Here is a 21,591-nt window from a genome sequence, read left to right as displayed (position 1 = left end):
TCCCTCAGGAGTATTTTTGTTCCCTTCTTTGACATGTTGTCCCCATATACACTTTACTCTGGTTCCTATTAATCTTACCTCACTTTCTGGGGTCCCTGTTTCTATAAGCGCCTCAGAGACATGCATTGCTCTCATATGCCTTCTCCGGAACATCCCCTTCTTCCTAGCTGTCACTGGATCCCAACACTGTACTGCATCCCTTCTCCACTGATACAGAAAAGCAAATGATAGCCCCCCACCCAAGTCGTGTATTGTGACTCCAGAAGGCACAGAGAGCAAGAACTGTCCGTAGCTCCAATTCACAACCCAGCATTTCAGCCCAGGAACCAGCACAGGTCAGATACTCGTCGTGGCTACAGTGCAACTGAACTGTGCATTTCACTGACGGGTGGTTGAAGGCTGATCCTGGCGCTGACACACCCAGAGGGCCACCCGCACCCTCTCCGTGGCACCCACAGAGCAAAATCCCCCAGTGCCCATCCCCCCGCAACCTCTCCCCCCACAGGGCGGGGGAGACGGACCCGCTTGGGGCAGGGTCACTCGGTCCCTGCCTCCCGGGGCCCGGGCCTGCTCCCCTGGAAGCTGGTGGCAAAGCGCTGGGACCCGGGGCAAACGCGGCCACAACCACCCGCCGGGGCGGCTCCCACCGAGCCCGGGCGGCACCGGTTTCCGGTCGGACTTTGTGCCTCGGCGTTTCCCTTCCCCCCGGCCTGCCGCTTCCCCAGTCCCCGCCTGCCCGGTGCGCGTCTCCGGCCCGGCCTCCCCATGCAGTCCCGGCTTCTGTGCTTCGGCGGCGGCCCCGCAGCGCGGAGAGTCCGGCTCATTCTGCAGCAGGTGGCGCGGGGCCGCCTGGCTGCGGAGAGGCAGCTGCAGCCGGAGGTCAGGGCGCTGCACGGCCCGGGAGCCGCCGCAGGTAACTCCCCCCTCCCCCCACGGGTTAATGGGGCTGTGACTCCGCCCCCAAACACCAGCCACTTCTGCACCCCGGTCAGCCTCCACGGCCCCCAAACTCCAGCCTCCCAGTGCCCCCAAACTCCAGCTCCCTCCATGCCCCCGATCCATCAGCCCCACCGTCTCCAAATTCCAGCCCCCTCCACTCCCCACTGCCCCAAATTCCAGCCCCTTCCGTCTCCTATCAACCCCTACTGCCCCCAAATCCAATCACCATCAGCTTTCACTGTCCCCAAACTCCAGCCCCTTCCATCTCCTATCAGCCCCCACTGCCTGCAAAGCCAACCACCATCAGCTCTCTCCACCCCAAAACTCCATTGCTCTGCACCCTACCATCAGTCCCCACTGCCCCCAAACTCCAGCCCTTTCCATCCCATCAGCCCCCACTGCCTGCAAAGCCAACCACTATTAGCCCCCACTGTCCCTAAACTCCATTACTCCACACCCCACCATCAGTCCCCACTGCCCCCAAATTCCATCCCCTTCCATCCCCTACTGCTCCCAAATCCAATCACCATCACCTTTCACTGTCCCCAAACTCCAGTCCCATCCATGCTCCCATTTGCTCCCACTGACCCCAAATCCCACCATCAGCCCCCAAAATCCCAGCTCAACCATAAACCCAAATTCTAGTCCCCCCAACATTCACCATTAGCCCCTCACTACCCTATATCCAGCCACCATCAGCCTCTAATGCCACCTTCACACCTCACTATCAATCCCCATTACCCCCAAATCCAAGCCCCCAAATGTAATCCGCACCAGACCCTACTGCTCCCAAAACCCAATCTCACCTGTCCAGATCCAGTTCTAATTCCCTCCCTCATCCCCAGATTCACCGGCTCCATGTTTTTAGTCTCCTCTATTCTTAATCTCCTCGCTTCCTCACACACTAGTGGTATCTTCCATCTCATGCTAGGTGCGTTGGGTTGTGTTTTAGTGGATTTTACTTTAAAAGTTTTCTCAGGGTCTTGTATCTCTTTTTCTTGTCTGGAAAGTCAAAACAAAAGTAACTGGGGAATAGGAGCAGGACAGTTCCCTGCTCCTCTCCATCTAAACTCCACTGGGTGTATAGGCTTTGTAGTGAAGTTGGGGGATGCTGACACATTTTAGGGCAACAATTCACCAATTTTTCCATTCTGAGAAGCACCTCACGAGAGAAAAGGCTCCAAAAGACTTGCCTTGTCTGTCCATTGCTTGTGTTTCAAAATGCTTCATTCTGTGGATCATCAGGAAGAGCTCTGCAGCCTATAGTTTGAGAACCACTCCCCTGCGACAGAATAATGCTACTTGTATCGTTACATTGCGTAGGGTTGCTACTTTATGAAGGCAGAATCCTGCTAAATTCAGGGTCCGATGATACTGATCTATTTGCAGGATTGGATTTGTCTGTAGAATATACTCCTCCTACCTTGAGGCAATTTTACAGGTGTAAAAAATGGTCTCAGGACCTGTATATGTTCCCTTAAGCAGCATTATTAGGACATACAATTGACCTTAGTCCTGCATATATTGGGATGAGTTGGACCCTATTCCTTGAACAATCCCAGAGTATCTTGTAAAGATGTTCAAGACATGTGACAGCCTTGTACAAATTAGAATTGGCTCTTAAAACAATGACATACACCAACAGTAGGTGACATTTTTCTGGATGTGTGCCAAAGGAATCACAATTCCTAAATATAGAATGAATAATGAGCAAGTATGAATTATGAAGCTAGAATCCTTTTGAGAGGTCCTAATGGTCTCTTAAATTTATGTACTTGTTTTAATTCTTACTTACAGCACTATTACTCAGATTTGCTGCCAGATAATGAGACAATCAGTCAAACACTCAAACAGGTTTGAGTTAATCAAGGAAAGAGCTAGTTTGAGGAATGAATATAATGAGGTAGTATAATATTCAGAGGATGTTTGAATACGAAAAAATGTGAGATTGAAAAGATTGGAATTTTTTACCTTAGAAAGGAGATGCATAAGAGGGGGTGTGATAAAAGTTATATAAGTAATAGTATAGAGAAGGTAGATCAGGAGCTTTCGTTCTCTCATCTTATAACTCAAGAACAAGAACGCATTCAATTAAATTAAAAGGTGGAAAATTCAAAACTGATAAAAGGAGGTACTTTTTCTCACCTTGCATAATTAGACTGTGAAACTGTTTAACCCAATGCACAATTAGATTACAAAACTCTGTGCCACAGGATGACATTGAGGCCAAGAATTGAGAGAAATTCAAAAAGAGATGGGGTATGTCTATAGATAACTTTGTTTTTGTTATCAAAATTAATGATGATAATGTTGGAAGGAATAGTAAGCCTTGTGCCTGAGGGTTTGCATGTCCTCTGAAACCACTGTCAGAGACCGGTTACTGGACTAGATGGATTACTCATTCAGTAAGGCAATTCCTATGTTTCTATGAATTGTGAGGTCTGGATATTAGGAATACTATTTACTACTGCCCATTCTCCTCAGGTCCTCTTCACATCCTCTCGCAGGACCCAAGACTCCTATACCTTTGACAACTTTGGGTGTGCAGTCAGGTAACCTGCTCCTCCTGTTTTGCAACAATGGGTACTTTTGTTACCTTCTCCACCAGCTTTCAGGGGGCTGCCCCCGCTAGGAGGCTTCTTGATATAATGTTTCCTCTCTTCTCCTATGCAGAAAGAGATTTTTGGGAAGGGCTGGAAGCTGCAGCCAGCTTGGTAAACAACAGTCAGTCTGGCTCCCTGATTGCCTGAAGCTGAGAGACATCCCAGATACTGATGTGGTGGTAGCTCCTCAGTATTGGGATGGAACGGTTGCCGGTCACTGTTTTGTAAAATGTGAAGGGAGGGCACCCACCTCCCCCTAACATTCTTTGCAATAGGGAGTAGAGGCCTCCTGGCACTATATGAAGAGCTGTGTAAGAACAGATGAAGGCAGCCAGTGCCAGAGAGTTATGAAGAGGGGGGTGGAGAAGTCATAGAATTAAGGGAAGAGAAAAGGGGTTACTAAAGCTTCATGGAAACACTTGTGAGAGATTTGCACTTGTGCAGCTCAAATGGGAGATCCTAGTTAACATTAAACGTAACATAAGAAAGGTTGAAGAGCCGTCTTTAAAGTAGGAGATGGAGGAAAGCCGACTGCTGCAGAGGAGCATGTGGATCGGACAGAGACTTCTCTTAGAGGAGAGTCTATTGATAGAGATTCTCTAGGTTATAGTCAGGAGCAGAGGATGGAAGAGGATAATGTAAGGGCCAGATCAGACGAGAAACATTCACATAAAAAATCGGACACATCAGAAAAGTGCAGACAGATAAACAGTGACAAGTTTTTAAAGTGCTTGTACACAAATGCTAGAAGTCAATAAGATGGGTGAAATATCCTTGCGATAAAGGATATAATAGGCATCATAGAAACCTAGTGAACTGAGGACAATCAATGGGACACAATCATTCCGGGGTACAAAATATATTGGAAGGACAGAACAGGTCATGCTGGAGCCGGGGGGAGTGTCTTATATGTGAAAGAAAATGTAGAATCAAATGAAGTAAAAATCTCAAGTGAATCCACATGTTCCATAGAATCTCTATGGATAGTAATTTCATGGTCTAATAAGAACATAACATTAGGAATCTATTATTGACCACCTGACCAGGATAGCGATAGTGATGATAAAATGCTGAGGGAAATTAGAGAGGCTATCAAAATAAAGAACTCAATAATAGTGGAGGATTTCAGTTATCCCCATATTGACTGGGAACATGTCACCTCAGGATGAAATGCAGAGATAAAATTTCTCGATACTTTAAATGACTGCTTCTTGGAGCAGCTGGTATGGAAACCCAAAATGGGAAAGGCAATTCTCGATTTAGTCCTGAGTGGAGCACAGGATCTGGTCCAAGAGGTAACTATAATAGGACCGCTTGGAAATAGTGACCATGATATAATAACATTTAACATCCCTGTGGTGAGAAGAACATCTGAACAGCCCAACACTGTGGCATTTAATTTCAAAAAGGGGAACTATGCAAAAATGAGGGGATTAGTTAAACAGAAATTAAAAGGTACAGTGACTAAAGTGAAATCCCTGCAAGCTGCATGGATGCTTTTTTAAAGACACCATAATAGAGGCCCAACTTAAATGTATACCACAAATTAAGAAACACAGTAAAAGAACTAAAAAAGAGCGACCGTGGCTTAACAACCATGTAAAAGAAGCAGTGAGAGATAAAAAGTCATCTTTTAAAAAGTGGAAGTCAAATCCTAGTGAGGTAAATAGAAAGGTGCATAAACACTGCCAGATTAAGTGTAAAAAATGTAATAAGAAAAGCCAGAGAGGCATTTGAAGAACGGCTAGCCAAAAACTCAAAAGATAATAACAAAATGTTTTCAAGTACATCAGAAGCAGGAAGTCTGCTAAACAACCAGTGGGGCCCCTGGATGATCGAGATACAAAAGGAGCACTTAAAGATGATAAAGTCATTGTGGAGAAACTAAACAATTTTTTTGCTTCAGCCTTCACGGCTGAGGATGTTAGGGAGATTCCCAAACCTGAGCCGGCTTTTGTAGGTGACAAATCTGAGGAACTGTCACAGATTGAAGTGTCACTAGAGGAGGTTTTGGAATTAATTAATAAACTTAACGTTAACAAGTCCACTGGGACCAGATGGCATTCACTCAAGAGTTCTGAAAGAACTCAGATGTGAAGTTGCGGAACTGTTAACAAGGGTTTGTAACCTGTCCTTTAAATCGGCTTCTGTACCCAATGACTGGAAGATAGCTAATGTAATGCCAATATTTAAAAAGGGCTTTAGAGGTGATCCCGGCAATTACAGACCGGTAAGTCTAATGTCAGTACTGAACAAATTAGTTGAAACAATAGTAAAGAATAAAATTGTCAGACACATAGAAAAACATAAACTGTTGAGCAATATCAAGTATCAGAGGGGTAGCCGTGTTAGTCTGGATCTGTAAAAGCAGCAAAGAATCCTGTGGCACCTTATAGACTAACAGACGTTTTGGAGCATGAGCTTTCGTGGGTGAATACCCACTTCCTCCGATGCATCTGAGGAAGTGGGTATTCACCCATGAAAGCTCATGCTCCAAAACGTCTGTTAGTCTATAAGGTGCCACAGGATTCTTTGCTGTTTGTTGAGCAATAGTCAACATGGTTTCTGTAAAGGGAAATCATGTCTTACTAATCTATTAGAGTTCTTTGAAGGGATCAACAAACATGTGGACAAGGGGGATCCAGTGTACATAGTGTACTTAGATTTCCAGAAAGCCTTTGACAAGGTCCCTCACCAAAGGCTCTTATGTAAAGTAAGCTTTCATGGGATAAAAGGGGAAGGTCCTTTCATGGCTTGAGAACTGGTTAAAAGACAGGGAACAAAGGATAGAAATAAATGGTAAATTTTCAGAATGGAGAGGGGTAACTAGTGGTGTTCCCCAAGTGTCTGTCCTAGGACCAATCCTATTCAATTTATTCATAAATGATCTGGAGAAAGGGGTAAAAAAAAAAATAAAGTTTGTGGACAATACTAAACTGCTCAAGATAGTTAACACAAAAGCAGACTGTGAAGAACTTCAAAAAGATCTCACAAAACTAAGTGATTGGGCAGCAAAATGGCAAATGAAATTTAATGTGGATAAATGTAAAGTAATGCACATTGGAAAAAATAACCCTAACTATACATAAGTATGATGGGGGCTAATTTAGCTAGAACAAATCAGGAAAAAGATCTGGAGTCATCGTGGATAGTTCTCTGAAGATGCCCACACAGAGTGCAGAGGCAGTCAAAAAAAACAAACAGGATGTTAGGAATCTTTAAAAAGGGGATCCAGAATAAGATGGAGAATATCTTATTGCCCTTATATAAATCGATGGTACACCTACATCTTGAATACTGCGTACAGATGTGGTCTCCTCATCTCAGAAAAGATATTCTGGCATTAGAAAAGGTTCAGAAAAGGGCATCTAAAATGATTAGGGGTTTGGACCGGGTCCATGAGGAGAGATTAAAGAGGCTAGGACTTTTCAGCTTGGAAAAGAGGAGACTAAGGGGGGGATATGATAGAGGTGTATAAAATCATGAGTGATGTGGAGAAAGTAGATAAGGAAAAGTTATTTACTTTTTCCTATTATACAAGAACTAGGGGCCACCAAATGAAATTAATGGGCAGCAGGTTTAAAACAAATAAAAGGAAGTTCTTCTTCATGCAGCGCATAGTCAACTTGTGGAACTCCTTATCTGAGGAGGTTGTGAAGGCTAGGACTATAACAGCGTTTAAAAGAGAACTGAATAAATTCATGGAGGTTAAGTCCATTAATGGCTATTAGCCAGGATGGGTAAGGAATGGTGTCCCTAGCCTTTGTTTGTCAGAGGGTGGGGATGGATGGCGGGAGAGAGATCACTTGAGCATTACCTGTTAGGTTCACTCTCTCTGGGGCACCTGGCATTGGTCACTGTCGGTAGACAGGATATCGGGCTAGATGGACCCTTGGTCTGACTCAGTACAGCTGTTCTTATATTCTGATTATTATTTGATTTCTTGAATAAAGTCCAAGAATTTGAGAATTTTTATATTCAGGTTGCATGTTCCAAGCCAGTAGAGTATAACAGTCTGTTACTTTTCTTCAGTGAAGTGGTGGTGATGAAAATTTAAAAAGAATTTTATTTACTTTGTTGGCTGAACTTATGAGTAATGAAGTGTGCAGCCTTTTAGTTGGCTGAGCGAAGTGAGGCCTACACTCAATTTGATAGCATTTCTCTGCTTGTGTGTCTGGGCATAAGTCTTGAACACCACAGCTGATCAATTCCAAAATTGCAGGATATGTTCTACACAAAAATGGGAAAAATCCTATTGATTTTTGGTGAAAACCAGAAATGGGTGGAAGGGAGACAGAGCTCTTGGCATTTGGTTAGCACACCCTCAGCTTTAACCATATCTGTTGTTGTCTAGGGAGTTTAAAAAAAATGGCTGCCATCAACTTTTTCTTTTAACACCTTCCAGTGTGACAACACACCCCATCTCAGCTCTGCCCATCATTCTAAAAGTGTTTAAAATGTTGACAGCCTGAATGACTTATATCCCAGACAGAGAGAAAATAAATAATTTTATGAATTCCAAATTAGAGGTGAAATGGAGGGCAGCAAGGACCCCTTTGTGTGTACAAGGACGTTGGCAACCCTCTAGATGTAAGCAGGCTAAGAAGAGCAGTCACAAGGGAAATGGGGAATACTGTGAGTTCCTGGCATATGGTGAAAGGGAGAATTTTTTTGGGTGCATACAGAGCCTTTGGCATGAGGATGGGAGTAGGGGAATTGCAGGGAGTCTCTGAAATACATGAGGAGGGTGGCACACAGGGAGCTTGTGGGGAAAATTGCAGGGATGCTTGTGTGTACAGTGAGCTCAGACCATTCAAGCTACAAAGTGCCTCTCTGTTTTTATATGCCTTTTGGAGGATTAGGACATAAGACAGGCTATGTTTACACTGCTCTTTCGTCCAGAAAACTTTTGTTGGTCAAGGGTGTGAAAAAACACACCCCGACCAACAAAAGTTTTACTGAGGAAAAGCACTGCTGTGGACAGTACTTTGTTGGTGGGAGATGTTCTCCTGCCGACAAAGCTACCACCTCTCATTGGGGGTAGTTTTATTTTGTCAGCAGGAGACCTCTCCTGCCGACAAAGAGCAGCTACACTGCATACCTTTCAGGGCACAGCTGTGCCCCTGTAGGGTGTGCAGTGTAGACATAGCCATGCACTGCTCAACAGGCTATTAACGCTTAATAAACATGGTTTCTTGGCCATTCTCTTTGAGTAAAATTCAGTACAGGCTGTGAGATTCAAAATCTGGTAATTGTTTTAAATGTAACTTCTGATATTTAGTAAATAATTATAGCCACGGTTGTTTGTTTGTTTGTTTTGCAAATATTTTTTGGGTTAATACATAAACCTTGTTGTCCTGAAGTTAAACTTGTTTAGCTAATTCAAGCACTCTACAAGGACTCTTTTTAAAAGTCACATAGGAATTGCCAGGGTGAATTTTGAAGGGTGTTTCAACTAGTTTTCAATAAAAGCAAGTTCTTTTTGATAAGTTTCTTTGATTTTCAGACATGGTTTATTTTCTTTTATTGTGTCACTAAAAATATACTAATGATCAGTTATGCCTGATGTTTAAGCTCATTTAAAAATAGGTTGACAGCTTGGATATTCCACTTTGAACAAACTGTACTTTGAAAACCTTATTTTGGTATTGAAACACTAAGTTAATTTTCATATTACAGTACTGACAAGTCTGGACAGCTTAGCACTGATAAAGCACATTAGTGGAAAGTGCCAACTACCTAAATGGTGAACAGGACAATTCTTAAGTGTTCAGCCCAGGGTATCATCCTCTTTGAGCCAGAAAATTTTTGGCCATTAAATTCATGTTTTTACTGGAAAAATAAAGCAGCTGGCATATACTCCCTCCACATCCCTAAGATTCAGAGAATTCCCTCTCAATTGGGGGCCTCAGAGAACACAGCTGAAGGCCACTCATTTTTTGGTAGGAATGAATATTTGTGATAAAAATCTCTTGTAGCCAATTTACACAACACATTACGAATACAGAGCAAAACTAAGGTATACACAATAAGTACAGAGTTTATTTATCCAAGTGTTAAAAATATTTAAACTGATTTATCACAAGAGGTGTACAATTGAGCACCGTCAGTCATTCCATACTAATGGTGCACACTATTTTCACAAATTGCCAAGATGTATAATGCTTTCAAATTATAAAAAGTTCTACTTTATGCTGGTTTCTTTAATCCCATAAATGATTATTAGGTGTCCAGGGAAGATTCCAATGCAGAAATAATATGCTCAGAAAGGGGGAGAAAAAGGAGTATAACAGTACTTGTTAGTTCTCCAAGAGAAGACAGTTGATGTTTTGAAGCTCAGCTTGCTTTATCATTGGCTCTGTAATCAATCCTAGGGTAAATACAAATATATATTGTTTTTATTGACATTGTAGACTTTAAATAGTGAAGAAGATAATTAGTCCATAGCAGGTCACAGAAGAAAATCAAGCCTTAGCCAAAACCCATCAGAACTTCTCTGGTTCTAACACAGCTACTGTTGACTGGAAATTACATTATGTTTTATGAAAACGTTAGACGCTGAAAGTCAGCACTGTGTTTCCTTTAGAGTGACCAGATGTCCTGATTTTATAGGGACCATCCTGATTTTTGGGTCTTTTTCTTATATAGGCTCCTATTACTTCCCACCCCCATCCTGATTTTTCACACTTGCTGTCTGGTCACCCTAGTTTCCTTAGAGGAAAATGTGGCACCACATATTTTGTCCAGAAGAGTATTGGTTCTCACTTGAAGAAATGTTGCTAAGGCAGGAGACTGTTTTGAAACGTTAGTAGAATTTCAGTGTAGGTACCCTTATTTACTAACAAGTAACCCCCAACTCTGCAGACTGTTTAATGCAGTGGATATAGATAATCCTTCAGATGTGTATAGAATAGGCCTGCGAGCGTGAATATATTGTAACTAAAGACTACAATGCATAAGCCAAAATGCAAGCACAGAACTATAAAATCATGCATTTAACTCAAAATACATGCTTGCTGTACTTTGTAATAATTTATTCAAAAAGGCTGAGGAAAAGGAAAAAACAAATTCTTAATAACAATACCATTACCCTTTTCAAGCTTAAATTGGATCTCTAAGGATGAGTTGCTATTCTCTCTGCTACATGTCCTTTTGTAAAGGTGTTTTGTAAATGATATCAGTTGGAAGCATTTATTTTCCTTTCCTTCTCTTTATCATGAAATGAGGATCTAAAAATATATATACAGATGTAATTTAGCTGTTGAACTTTTCTCAAACAGATGTGGTATAATCACACAGAAATTAGTGTTAGCAGTGCGTAACACCACAGTTTAAATGTGTTTGTGCTATTAGTTGAAGAGAGAAGATGAATATTTTATATAAGACTGAATTATAGGTATTTTGAGATCACTTTTTCAGTATGGTAATCATATAATTTCAGACCTAAAGAGTCCAAAAGAGAGAATCCTCAACCACCCAATAAAAATGCATTTCAAACCTCCCAGTGTCTCATTAGGGTCACGATCCTGCAAAGGCTGGCATATGTACTTGGAATTATTTATATGCATAATATTACTGACCTCAGTGGGACTGCTCACAGTGAGTAAGGTTATATGCATGTATACATCCTTGCAGATAGGAGTCTAAAATTATAGAGGGGATTCTTTGTTTTAAAATGGTCTTTTTAAATTTTATTTCTTTTGTTTTTCATGATGTGTTATTTCACCATAAAGAGTAGCTAATAGAAAAATGTAGGAAAAACTATTTTCTGCTACTTTTTTAAAAATTGTGATTAAGATATAATCCAGTGTTTCTCAAACTTTTGTATTGGTGACCCCTTTCACACAGCAAACCTATGTGTACAACCTCCCCTTATAAATTAAAAACACTTTTTTTTGTATTTAACACTATTATAAATGCTGAAGGCAAAGTGAGGTTTGAGGGTAGAGGCTAACAGCTCATGACCCCCCATGTAATAACCTTGTGACCACCGATGGGTCACAACCCCCAGTTTGAGAACCCTGATATAATCTATTTATCTGTCTTCATATATGACTCATACCACAGTTGTGTATGAGAGTATGCCAACATAACCCCACAGTGTAGACCAGGGGTTGGCAACCTCTGGCACATGGCTCGCCGGGGTAAGCATCCTGGTGGGCTGGGCCAGTTTGTTTACCTGCCGCGTCGGCTTGTTTGGCCGATCGCGGCTCCCACTGTCCACAATTCGCCGTCCCAGGCCAATGGGGGATGCAGGAAGCGGCGCGGGCTGAGGGATGTGCTGGCCGCAGCTTCCTGCTGCCCCCATTGGCCTGGGACAGCCAGTGAGAGCCACGATTGGCCGAACTTGCCAATGTGGCAGGTAAACTAACTGGTCCAGCCTGCTAGGGTGCTTACCCTGGCGAGCCGTGTGCCAGAGGTTGCCGACCCCTGTTGTAGAGGCAGCCTATTGCAACTTAAGGGGGTTTTCTGTCTGTTTAGGAATGCCTCCTCTCTGAATGATGATAGCAAGGTCAACAGAAGCATTCTTCTGTTTGCATAGATTGGGATGTCTGTCAGTCAGATTTGTGGATTTTCCACATCCCTGAGCAATGCAGCTATGTGAATCTAAAATTTAAGTGTAGATCAGGCCTTTGTATCTCACAATTTTAAAAAATAGATATAACAATAGCTCTTTATGCAACACTTGTAGGAAAAATAATTTGATAGGGTGGAAAAATATCAAAATAATGTAAGAGCTTTTAAATGAGATGTAAATCTAGGTCTCCAATCCTGCGATTGTGATCCATATGGGTGGACAGCTGTCTGCATGAAATTCTATTATCATATGGGTTTAGGCATGGGCTTGATATTCTGACTGATAGACGTAATTCTTGACCATTTCTGATCATTTGAAGAACCTATGATCAGCCTTGTCTACACTTAACACTTAGGTCAACATATGTACAGCACTCTGGGGTGTGAAAAATCTAAATTCCAGAGTACCCCAGCTATGCTGACCCCAAACCGCCATGTAGACGCAGTTAGGACGACAGAAGAATGCTATTTACTGTGACTTGGGGAGGTGGAGTTCCTACGGCAATGGAAAACCCCCTTCTGAAACTGTAGTCTGTGTCTGCACTATGGGGTTATACTATGGCTACAGAAGCAACCATAGTGTAGACATGGATTTTGTCACTTCTTGTAGAAGTAGAGGTATATTAAATGTGTTATCCAGTCTAAATTGCAGTTCTAGAAAAATAGAGGGTGTTAGTTTCCATGGGTTGTCACATTTTTATTAGCTAAATTATCTCAAGATAAGCAAATATCTTTATTTAGAGGCTCACTTTCCAACACTTCTGCAGTGTCTGAGTGAAAGTTAAAAACTGCACAGCTTCAGGAAAGTGCTATTCAGCTATTGTGTTAAGGTTCAGTTTTAAACTAGCACTTTTCCCCCTTAAAGCTGTCTGTTCAGCTGTGGTTTTCAGGACTTCATCTGTGCTCATTCTAGGGTCTGGTCTACACTAGGAATTTACGTCGGTATAGGTATGTCTCTCAGGCATGTGAAAAATGCAGACCCAAGAGATGTAGCTATATCAGTCTAATCCCCGGTGTAGATAATGGTAGGTCGATGGCACAGTTCTACCGTCAACCTAGCTACTGCCTCTTGGGGAGGCGGATGACCTATAGCGATGGGAGAATCCCTCCCATTGGCCTAGGTAGCGTCTACACTGAAGCGCTACAGTGACACAAGTGTGCTATTGTAGTATTTTAACTCCGTTTTGATGGGGGTAGTATAAGGAGAGGGAAAGTTTGGAATGCTCATAATATATATAATGTAATTTTTTAAAAAATAGTGTGTCAGTAGATGGAACCCTAATAATACGCTTGATGATGTTAGAAGGACAGGTGAGTTCCCTTTGTATATGTACCATAGAGATAAGCATGATAGAAGAACGTAGACTAGAGTTGCACACTGTGGTGTTTCAGTAGGCTGAGCTCACTGCAGACACCAGGAGCTCCTTGCATTCCTACATTTCCCCACAATTTGTAATTTGTAAAATTATTTATTTTCTTTTTGTCTGGGCAATAAGTCATTCAGGGTATCATCATTTTTAATTCCATTGTGATCATGATCAGAGCTGAGATGGGGAGGAGGATGTAACCTGGACAGTGTTAATGGATATCATTGACTGGTTCTTTTTACAGAGCTGGTTAAATCTGACATGTTTGCTAACCAGATGCCAGGAGCTCTGTATGTCCCCTGCTTCCACCTTCCTGTTTTCCCATTTTCACCAAATGGGCACTGTATGGGCCTGATTTTAATGGAATTTCAGGCTTTTCTGGTTTTCTGATTTTATCAAAATCAATAGGCTCTGCTCTTTGATACCTAGAACAGTCCATGACAGGATGTGGTTTTCAGAATATATCATGTCACAGAAAGACAGACAAACAGAGAAATGCCATCGAGTTGAGTGTAAGGCCTTGCTTTGCTTAGTGAATAAAATAGGTAGCCCAAAAAACTGCTCTAGTTTCTATTTATGCAGTGTAGTTGTGTCTGTGTCAGTTCCAGGACATTAGAGAGACAAGGTGGCTGAAGTAACGTCTTTTATTGGACCAACTTTTGTTGGTGAGAAGATGGTCAAATAAAAGTAGTTTCTATTGTGATCCTAAAGCTTATAGTGTCTTATTTTTATATACAAAAAACATCAAAAATAGAAGGGGAATTGTTTTGGTTTGCGTTTTCTTCTTTTTTTTTTACTTGCCTGCTGTTTGTCTGGTATCACACATCTTGTCCTTTCAGCCCATGTCTCATTTCTTTTGTATTTTGAGCGAATCATGTGTATAGGGGAGAGAGACAGTATGTTTGCAACTTTCATGTAAATAATTTAAGCTAGAAGCTAATTAGTCATATACACTTGTTTTGTCGCTCTTTGGCTGGGGGAAGGCGAGAAAAGAAATTGACATAAAATTCCTGAGGCAGACAATCAGACAAATCTGTTTTAAGAGGAATTTTAGCATTTAAGACGATGACCTGAAGAAGGAGGTTGTGGAGCTTCAGGCAAGCAGTGGACCCCTCGGGACACTTGCTGAAATTTCAGATGTCTTCCACCTTCTTGGATCCAGCCTGCTCAGCCCTTCATTATCACCCCAGTGAGCAAGAGAAGTTAGAGCTGCAGACACATAAGGGGAGTGGGAGGGGAGCTTTGGTTGTTGTTTTCAGCCCTGAAGTGCTGGCTTACTACATTTTTTTTATAGCAGCCTACGGAGAGAGTAAGTTTTAAAGGGATCCTGAGCTTAAATGAGTACAATGACCATCAACTAGCCACAGGGAAAGACTGACTTATATCGATGTAAGTGGAGTTACTGTAGGAAACACTGCATACGTTGTTTGTCGATATAGTGCTTCTTGTAGACTGTTAAAGGGTATTAAATAATGAATGTTAGATTTGTTCAAGCATTTCTTAGGAGCCAGGATTCAGGAAACAGCAAGAGGAATATGGTATTAAAATACAGTAGCATGAAAGAATGCTACAAAATATCATAATTCAGACGCATTACATTAGTATTGATCCAGAAATGAAGAGCGTAAGGAGAAGTAGCTAATGTGTTTTTTGAGGGATTGGCCAAGGACTGGAAGTTGACAATAAAATACAAATCTGTACTGGAAATGGAAAATTGACAAGTGCATCTTAACAAGAATACAGCCAATTAAGGGATGCTGGGAAAAGATAAAGGCAGCATAACTGGAGAATGAGCTAATGCTAGTTGAGAGAGTCAAGGGGAACAATTAGGGTTTTAGAATTTATCAGGGAAAACTTGTAAGGCCTGAGAGAAAGTCCATTAATAAGGACTAGCTTATGGGTTTGCCACAGACCCTGGGTAAATGGCAGTACAACTAGGTGTTGCCCAAGGAGAACCTTGGGTGTCACAAAATGATCCCTAATTCCTCTCTTGCTCCAAGGAGGAAACAATCTGTGCCAGCTCTATACCTGGCCCAAATACTTTCCCCTCTATGCTAGCTCAGCTGTGCTGGCTGGTGACTTTGTGGGGCTGTAAGAGGTGTAGTGAAGGCTTCACCCACTTCCCTTCCCACCCACCTGTGCAAGAACGAGAGAAGTGGCTCTGTGGAGTCTGCTCTCATTCCTCCATGCTGTGATATTTTTATGTCCCCTAATTCCACTGCATACTTTGGTCCCTAATGGTGCTTAAAATAAGGAAGGATGTGTCTGTATCAAATAGGCACAAAACATCTGAAGTAGTGAACTTTTTAAAATGTTTAAAAAAAAACACCTCCTAAAAGAACTGTTTGAACTAGAAAAAGGTTGGTGGGAAAAATCAACTAGTCAAAAAAGGAGGAGAAAGACCCTCTAAAATAATCATAGATAAGGGATACTTGAAAACCCTGAATATATACAATCCATGTCAGACATTTTATATACATGTTAAAATAATGAACTAACACATTTTTTGTACCCTGTGGCCTCTTGTGAGCTGCTGAAAACAAGGAGCTGTGACCAGGATCCTTTTGAAGCACATGGGCTGAGCTGGGGATTCATGAGAGGGTTCATGAGGCCATATATTTGCTACCCCCAATCTCTCAGAAAAATATAACCATAAACTAAGCTACCAATTCTAAAACTTCACAAGAGCTGATAGGCCTTTAGTGTTTTGCGACATCTTAGGAAGACACCAGATTCTGCAGGTGTGCAACCATTGAGTTGATGGGGCACTGATTGAGATGAATGGGTCAGTTTGCACAACTCAGAGGTGTTGTTTCAGGCTGTCTACATACTCCAGAAAATCACCACTCCATTAAGTTATGCTCTTGTCACATTTTCAAGGTTCTGCAGTCATGAGGGCTAGAAGATTAATTTTTAAAAGATGAAAGCTCAGATTCTGTAGCACAGCTCTGCGGCAAAGAGTGAATTCCATAGCTGTGGAATACAGAGGGCCCTGGCTATAAAAATAACGAAATTACTGTCTACAGAAATGTTTCTTAAACCAAAAACAAGTGTACAGTATATTTTAATATTTCTTCTTTTTTTTTTAGGGGATACTGTTACTATTGGAGATGTGTCATTTAAACTCAAAACACCAAAGAGCCCAGAACTTGTGCCACTGAACTACAGTAAGAAACTTCTTTCCTTTGGCTAGTGAATGTATAATGTGTCTGGAATATTGGAGCCCAGTCCTATAAACCCTTACTCTCACGCAAGCAATATGTCTTAACTTATCCTTCAATATTTTAAAGAAGAAACTGAGAATATTTTTTAGAAGGAGGCTGATTAAAATTGTAATGAACATTCACCCTCCCCTGCCATCCCCCTTGAGAGAGAAGCTGGGGAAATGAGAATGGAAATGCTTCTTGTGGTGGGCTTGTTACTGGTGCTAGGCGAGGCAGGCACTGCAGTGGTAGGACGGTGGTTGCATTAAAGTTGTTTGGATTTTTAGATAATATGGTCTTACCTCATTCCTTCAGATACTCCTGATGTTACAGTACTTTTAGGATAAATTGCTTACGTTCATTACTGGTATTAATACCTTAGAGTAGTGTTTCTCAATCTTCTGAGGTTGGCAATCCCTTATTTGAAGTAAAACATTTTCACACTTTTACACATTTACTGTAAAAGTCAAAGTACAAATGTATTGGTAACAATGAACCTATATAATTTAACTGTGTATGTGTACTGAGAGGTTGATAGAGCGGATTTGACCTTGAAGGGTAAGGGTGTACAGGGAACAGGGAAGTGAGATTTCTTTGCTTTAGCTTGTAATAACTCTCAATGCCTTGTGACCCACCAGCTGAGAAATACTGCTTTACATCATTTAAAATTCCTAAACATCTGATTTTACTTTACATCATTTGTGCAGTACTTTTACTTCTGCATTTCACCCAATTTTAACAATGAAAATGCACTAGTCCATTTCACTTTCGTTTAGTCAGTTTCCAGTTCTCATGCACTAACACAAATGCTCTCATTTCAATAACAACAAATTACAACATTTTAATTCTATTAGATTTGGTAAATCTGTATGGGTATGTATTTATTTTCTGTAATCTAAATTTGAGACCTGAATTTTTGAATAGTGTCTATCATTTTTGGGATAGAATCATAGAACTGGAAGGGACCCCGAGAGGTCATCTAGTCCAGACCGCTGCACTCAAGGCAGAACTAAGTAGACCATCCCTGACAGCTGTTTGTCCAACCTGCTCTTAAAAATCCCCAATGATGGAGATTCCACAACCAGGGGGGGAGGGATAGCTCAGTGGTTTGAGCATTGGCCTGCTAAACCCAGGGTTGTGAGTTCAGTCTTGGAGGGGGCCACTTAGGGATCTGGGGTAAAAATTGGTCCTGCTAGTGAAGGCAGGGGGCTGGACTCAATGACCTTCCAGTTCTAGGAGATAGGTATATCTCCTATTATTATTATTATTTTATATTATTATTATTTTATTTTATTCCTAGGCAATTTAATCCAGTGCTTAACCACTCTGACAGTTAGGAAGTTTTTTCTAATGTCCAACCTAAACTGCCCTTGTTGCAATTTAAGCCCATTGCTTCTTGACCTATCCTCAGAGGTTAAGAAGAACGATTTTTCTCCCTCCTCCTTGTAACAGCCTTTTATGTACTTGAAAACTGTTATCATGTCCCCTCTCAGTCTTCTCTTCTCCAGACTAAACAAATCCAGTTTTTTCAGTCTTCCTTATTGGGTCATGTTTTCTTGACCTTTAATCATTTTTGTTGCCCTTCTCTGGACTTTCTCCAGTTTGTCCACGTCTTTCCTGAAATGTGGTGCTCAGAACTGGACACAGTACTCCAGCTGAGGCCTAATCAGCGCAGAATAGAGCAGAAGAATTTCTTCTCATGTCTTGCTTACTATACTACTCCTGCTAATACATCCCAGAATGATATTTGCTTTTTTTGCAACAGTGTTACACTGGTGACTCATATTTAGCTTGTGATCCACTATGACCCTCAGATCCCTTTCTGCAGTACTTCTTCCTAGGCAGTCTTTTCCCATTTTGTATGTGTCCAACTGTGATTGTTCCTTCCTAAGTGGAGTACTTTGCATTTGTCCTTATTGAATTTCATCCTGTTTACTTCAGACCATTTCTCCAGTTCGTCCAGATAATTTTGAATTTTAATCCTATCTTACAAAACACTTGCAACCCTCCTAGAGTGGTATCATCCACAAACTTTATAAGTGTACTCTCTATGCCATTATCTAAATCATTGATGAAGATATTGAACAGAACCGGACCCAGAACCGATCCCTGCAGGACCCCACTCGTTATGCCCTTCCAGCATGACTATGAACTACTGATAACTACTCTCTGGGAACAGTTTTCCAACCCATTATGCACCCACCTTATAGTAGCTCCATCTAGGTTGTATTTCCCTAGTTTGTTTATGAGAAGGTCATGCGAGACAGTATCAAAAGCCTTACTAAAGTCAAGATATACCACATCTACTGCTTCCCCCCATCCACAAGGCTTGTTACTCTGTCAAAGAAAGCTCTCAGGTTGGTTTTACACGATTTGTTCTTGACAAATCCATTCTGACTGTTACTTATCACCTCATGAGTGCAGATAATTAAGAAATCAGTTTGCAAGATATTATCTTTCCAGGTACAGAAGTTAAGTGGACTGGTCCGTAATTCCTCGGCTTGTCCTTATTTCCCTTTTATAGATGGGCACTATATTTGCCCTTTTCCAGTCTTCTGGAATGACTTTTCAAAGATAATTGCTAATGTCTCAGATATCTCCTCAGTGAGCTCCTTGAGTATTCTATGATGCATTTCATCAGGCCCTGGTGATTTGAAGACATCTAACTTATCTAAGTAATTTTTGACTTATTCTTTCCCTATTTTAGACTCTGATCCTACCTCATTTTCACAGGCATTCACTATGTTAGACATCCAATCACCATCAACCTTCTTGGTGAAAACCGAAACAAAGAAGTCATTAAGCACGTCTGCCATTTCCACGTTTTCTGTTATTGTCTTTCCCCTCTGATTGAGTAATGGGCCTACTCTGTTCTTGGTCTTCCTCTTGCTTCTAATTTATTTGTAGAATGTTTTCTTGTTACTCTATATGTCCCTAGCTAGTTTAATCTCGTTTTGTGCCTTGGCCATTCTAATTTTGTCCCTACATACTTGTGTTGTTTGCTTATATTCATCCTTTGTAATTTGACCGAGTTTCCACTTTTTGTAGGACTCTTTTTTGAGTTTTAGATCACTGAAGATCTCCTGGTTAAGGCAAGGTGGTCTTTTGCCATACTTCCTATCTTTCCTATGCAGTGGGATAATTTGCTCTTGTGCCCTTAATAATGTCTCTTTGAAAAACTGCCAATTGTCTTCAGTTGTTTTCCCCCTTAGATTTGCTTCCCATAGGATTTTGACTACCAACTCCCTGAGTTTGCTAAAGTCTGCCTTCTTGAAATCCAATGTCTTTATTGTGCTGTTCTCCCTCCTACCATTCCTTAGAATCGTGAACTCTACCATTCCATGATCACTTTTACCCAAGTTACCTTCCACTTTCAAATTCTCAACCAGTTCTTCCCTATTTGTCAAAATCAAATCTAGAACAGCCCACCCCCCAGTAGCATTCTCCACCTTCTGAAATAAAAAATGGCCTCCAATGCATTCCAAGAATTTGTTGGATAATCTGTGCCCTGCTGTTTTATTTTCCCAACAGATGTCTGGGTAGTTGAAGTCCCCCATCACCACCAGCTCCTATGCTTTGGATGATTTTGTTAGTAGTTTAAAAAAAGCCTCATATGAGCACTTATGGTTAAGTTACAAGATTTGCTAAACATGTGAGCGAGACATACCAGCCAGATACCTAAGAAAGAGGATTCTATGTACTATCCCAGAGCACTGGTCCACCCTGTGTGGTATCCTGTCTCCAGCTGTGGCTAAGCCCTGATGCTTCAGGGAAAACAACACCCTCAAATAGTTTTGGCATATGGTGCATCAGGAAAAAAAAATTCCATCCTGACCCACACAGATTCCTGAATCCCTGAAGCGTGAGATTTGAGAAGAGCCATTGGCTTAATGCAGAGATGCAAGTGTTATGAACATGTCGAGGACATATAGAACTTCCTGTTTTCTCCATGGTCCATGAAGGAAAGGAATGAAAAGGGGGTTCAAAAACCTCCCAGGGACCACCACCACTATCCAATCTGACCCTCCTCCCCAACATACGGGCCACAAAATTTCTCCTAGAAACTGGATTGAGGCATGTCTTTTAGAAAGAGATCTCGTCTCATTGTAAAGACTCCCAAGTGATGGTGAGTCCCCCACCTCCCCAGTAAGCTGTTCCAATATTTTATCACCCTTACTTCTAGGAAATTGCATCTTATTTGGTGATTGAATTTATCTAACTTCAATTTCCAACATCTGGAACTTGGTAGGCCTTTGTCAGCATGATTGAAAAGCCCCATACTATGAGATCTCTTCAATATGTAAGTACCTTTATACAATGATCAAGTCATCTCTCAGTCTTCTTCCTTGATAAGATGAATAGGTTGAGTCCTAAAGCCTCACCTCATAAGGCTGTTTTTTCAGCTCCTCTGTCATTTTTGTGGTCATCACTTCAACTCTCTTCAGTATTTCTGTCGGAAGACTGGATACTAGCATAGATGGACCTATGGTCTGACCCAACATGGCCGTTCTTATGTTTTTATTTCCACATCCTTCTTCACGTATGGACAGCAGAACTGGACACAGTATTCTAATAGGCCCTGAAACGAGCACAGTCTCCCCCAAGGCTCCCCAGCGGCTGTTGCTTGTTCCCCAGAGTCCCACCGAAGGTGTTGAGCCTTCTGGTTTACCTTTTCAGGGGAACACCATGCTGAAAGCCACCAGACACCCAACAAATACACAATTTTAAAACAGCACTACTCCTTACTTAAGTACCATGATAGATAGACAGATCTATACAAAATAATAAATACACCTCTATGCATTTCTCTGCCTCAGGTTCCTCACCACTCGGGAGACTTTTTGGACTTGGGCAGAGCCCTGTGAGGTGTCCAGTATCTTTGCCTGCAGCTCAAGGCTTCTC

The 21,591-nt window shown here is 41.6% G+C and overlaps 1 protein-coding gene across 7 annotated transcripts in view; it reads left to right on the top strand.

Annotated features, from left to right (window-relative positions):
* The first annotated feature begins 703 nt into the window (after nt 1–703).
* Nucleotides 704–21,591, top strand: part of VWA8 (von Willebrand factor A domain containing 8) — a 274,959-nt gene continuing 254,071 nt past the window's right edge. For 4 of the 7 annotated variants that reach the window (XM_050946858.1, XM_050946824.1, XM_050946868.1 and 1 more), the window contains exons 1-2: nt 712–913; nt 16,576–16,653. In XM_050946858.1, the coding sequence (XP_050802815.1) occupies nt 766–913; nt 16,576–16,653 (226 nt within the window). In that variant the 5' untranslated portion in view covers nt 712–765. Of the gene's footprint in view, nt 914–3,423; nt 3,492–16,573; nt 16,654–21,591 lie in introns of those variants that run through there. The other 3 variants (XM_050946839.1, XM_050946832.1, XM_050946849.1) reach the window with 3 other exon arrangements.

Source organism: Gopherus flavomarginatus, chromosome 1 (genome assembly GCF_025201925.1).
Source record: "Gopherus flavomarginatus isolate rGopFla2 chromosome 1, rGopFla2.mat.asm, whole genome shotgun sequence".
NCBI lineage: Eukaryota > Metazoa > Chordata > Testudines > Testudinidae > Gopherus > Gopherus flavomarginatus.
The sequence above is the reverse complement of the archived record's forward strand: the minus strand, read 5'-3'. Positions and strand labels throughout refer to the sequence as shown.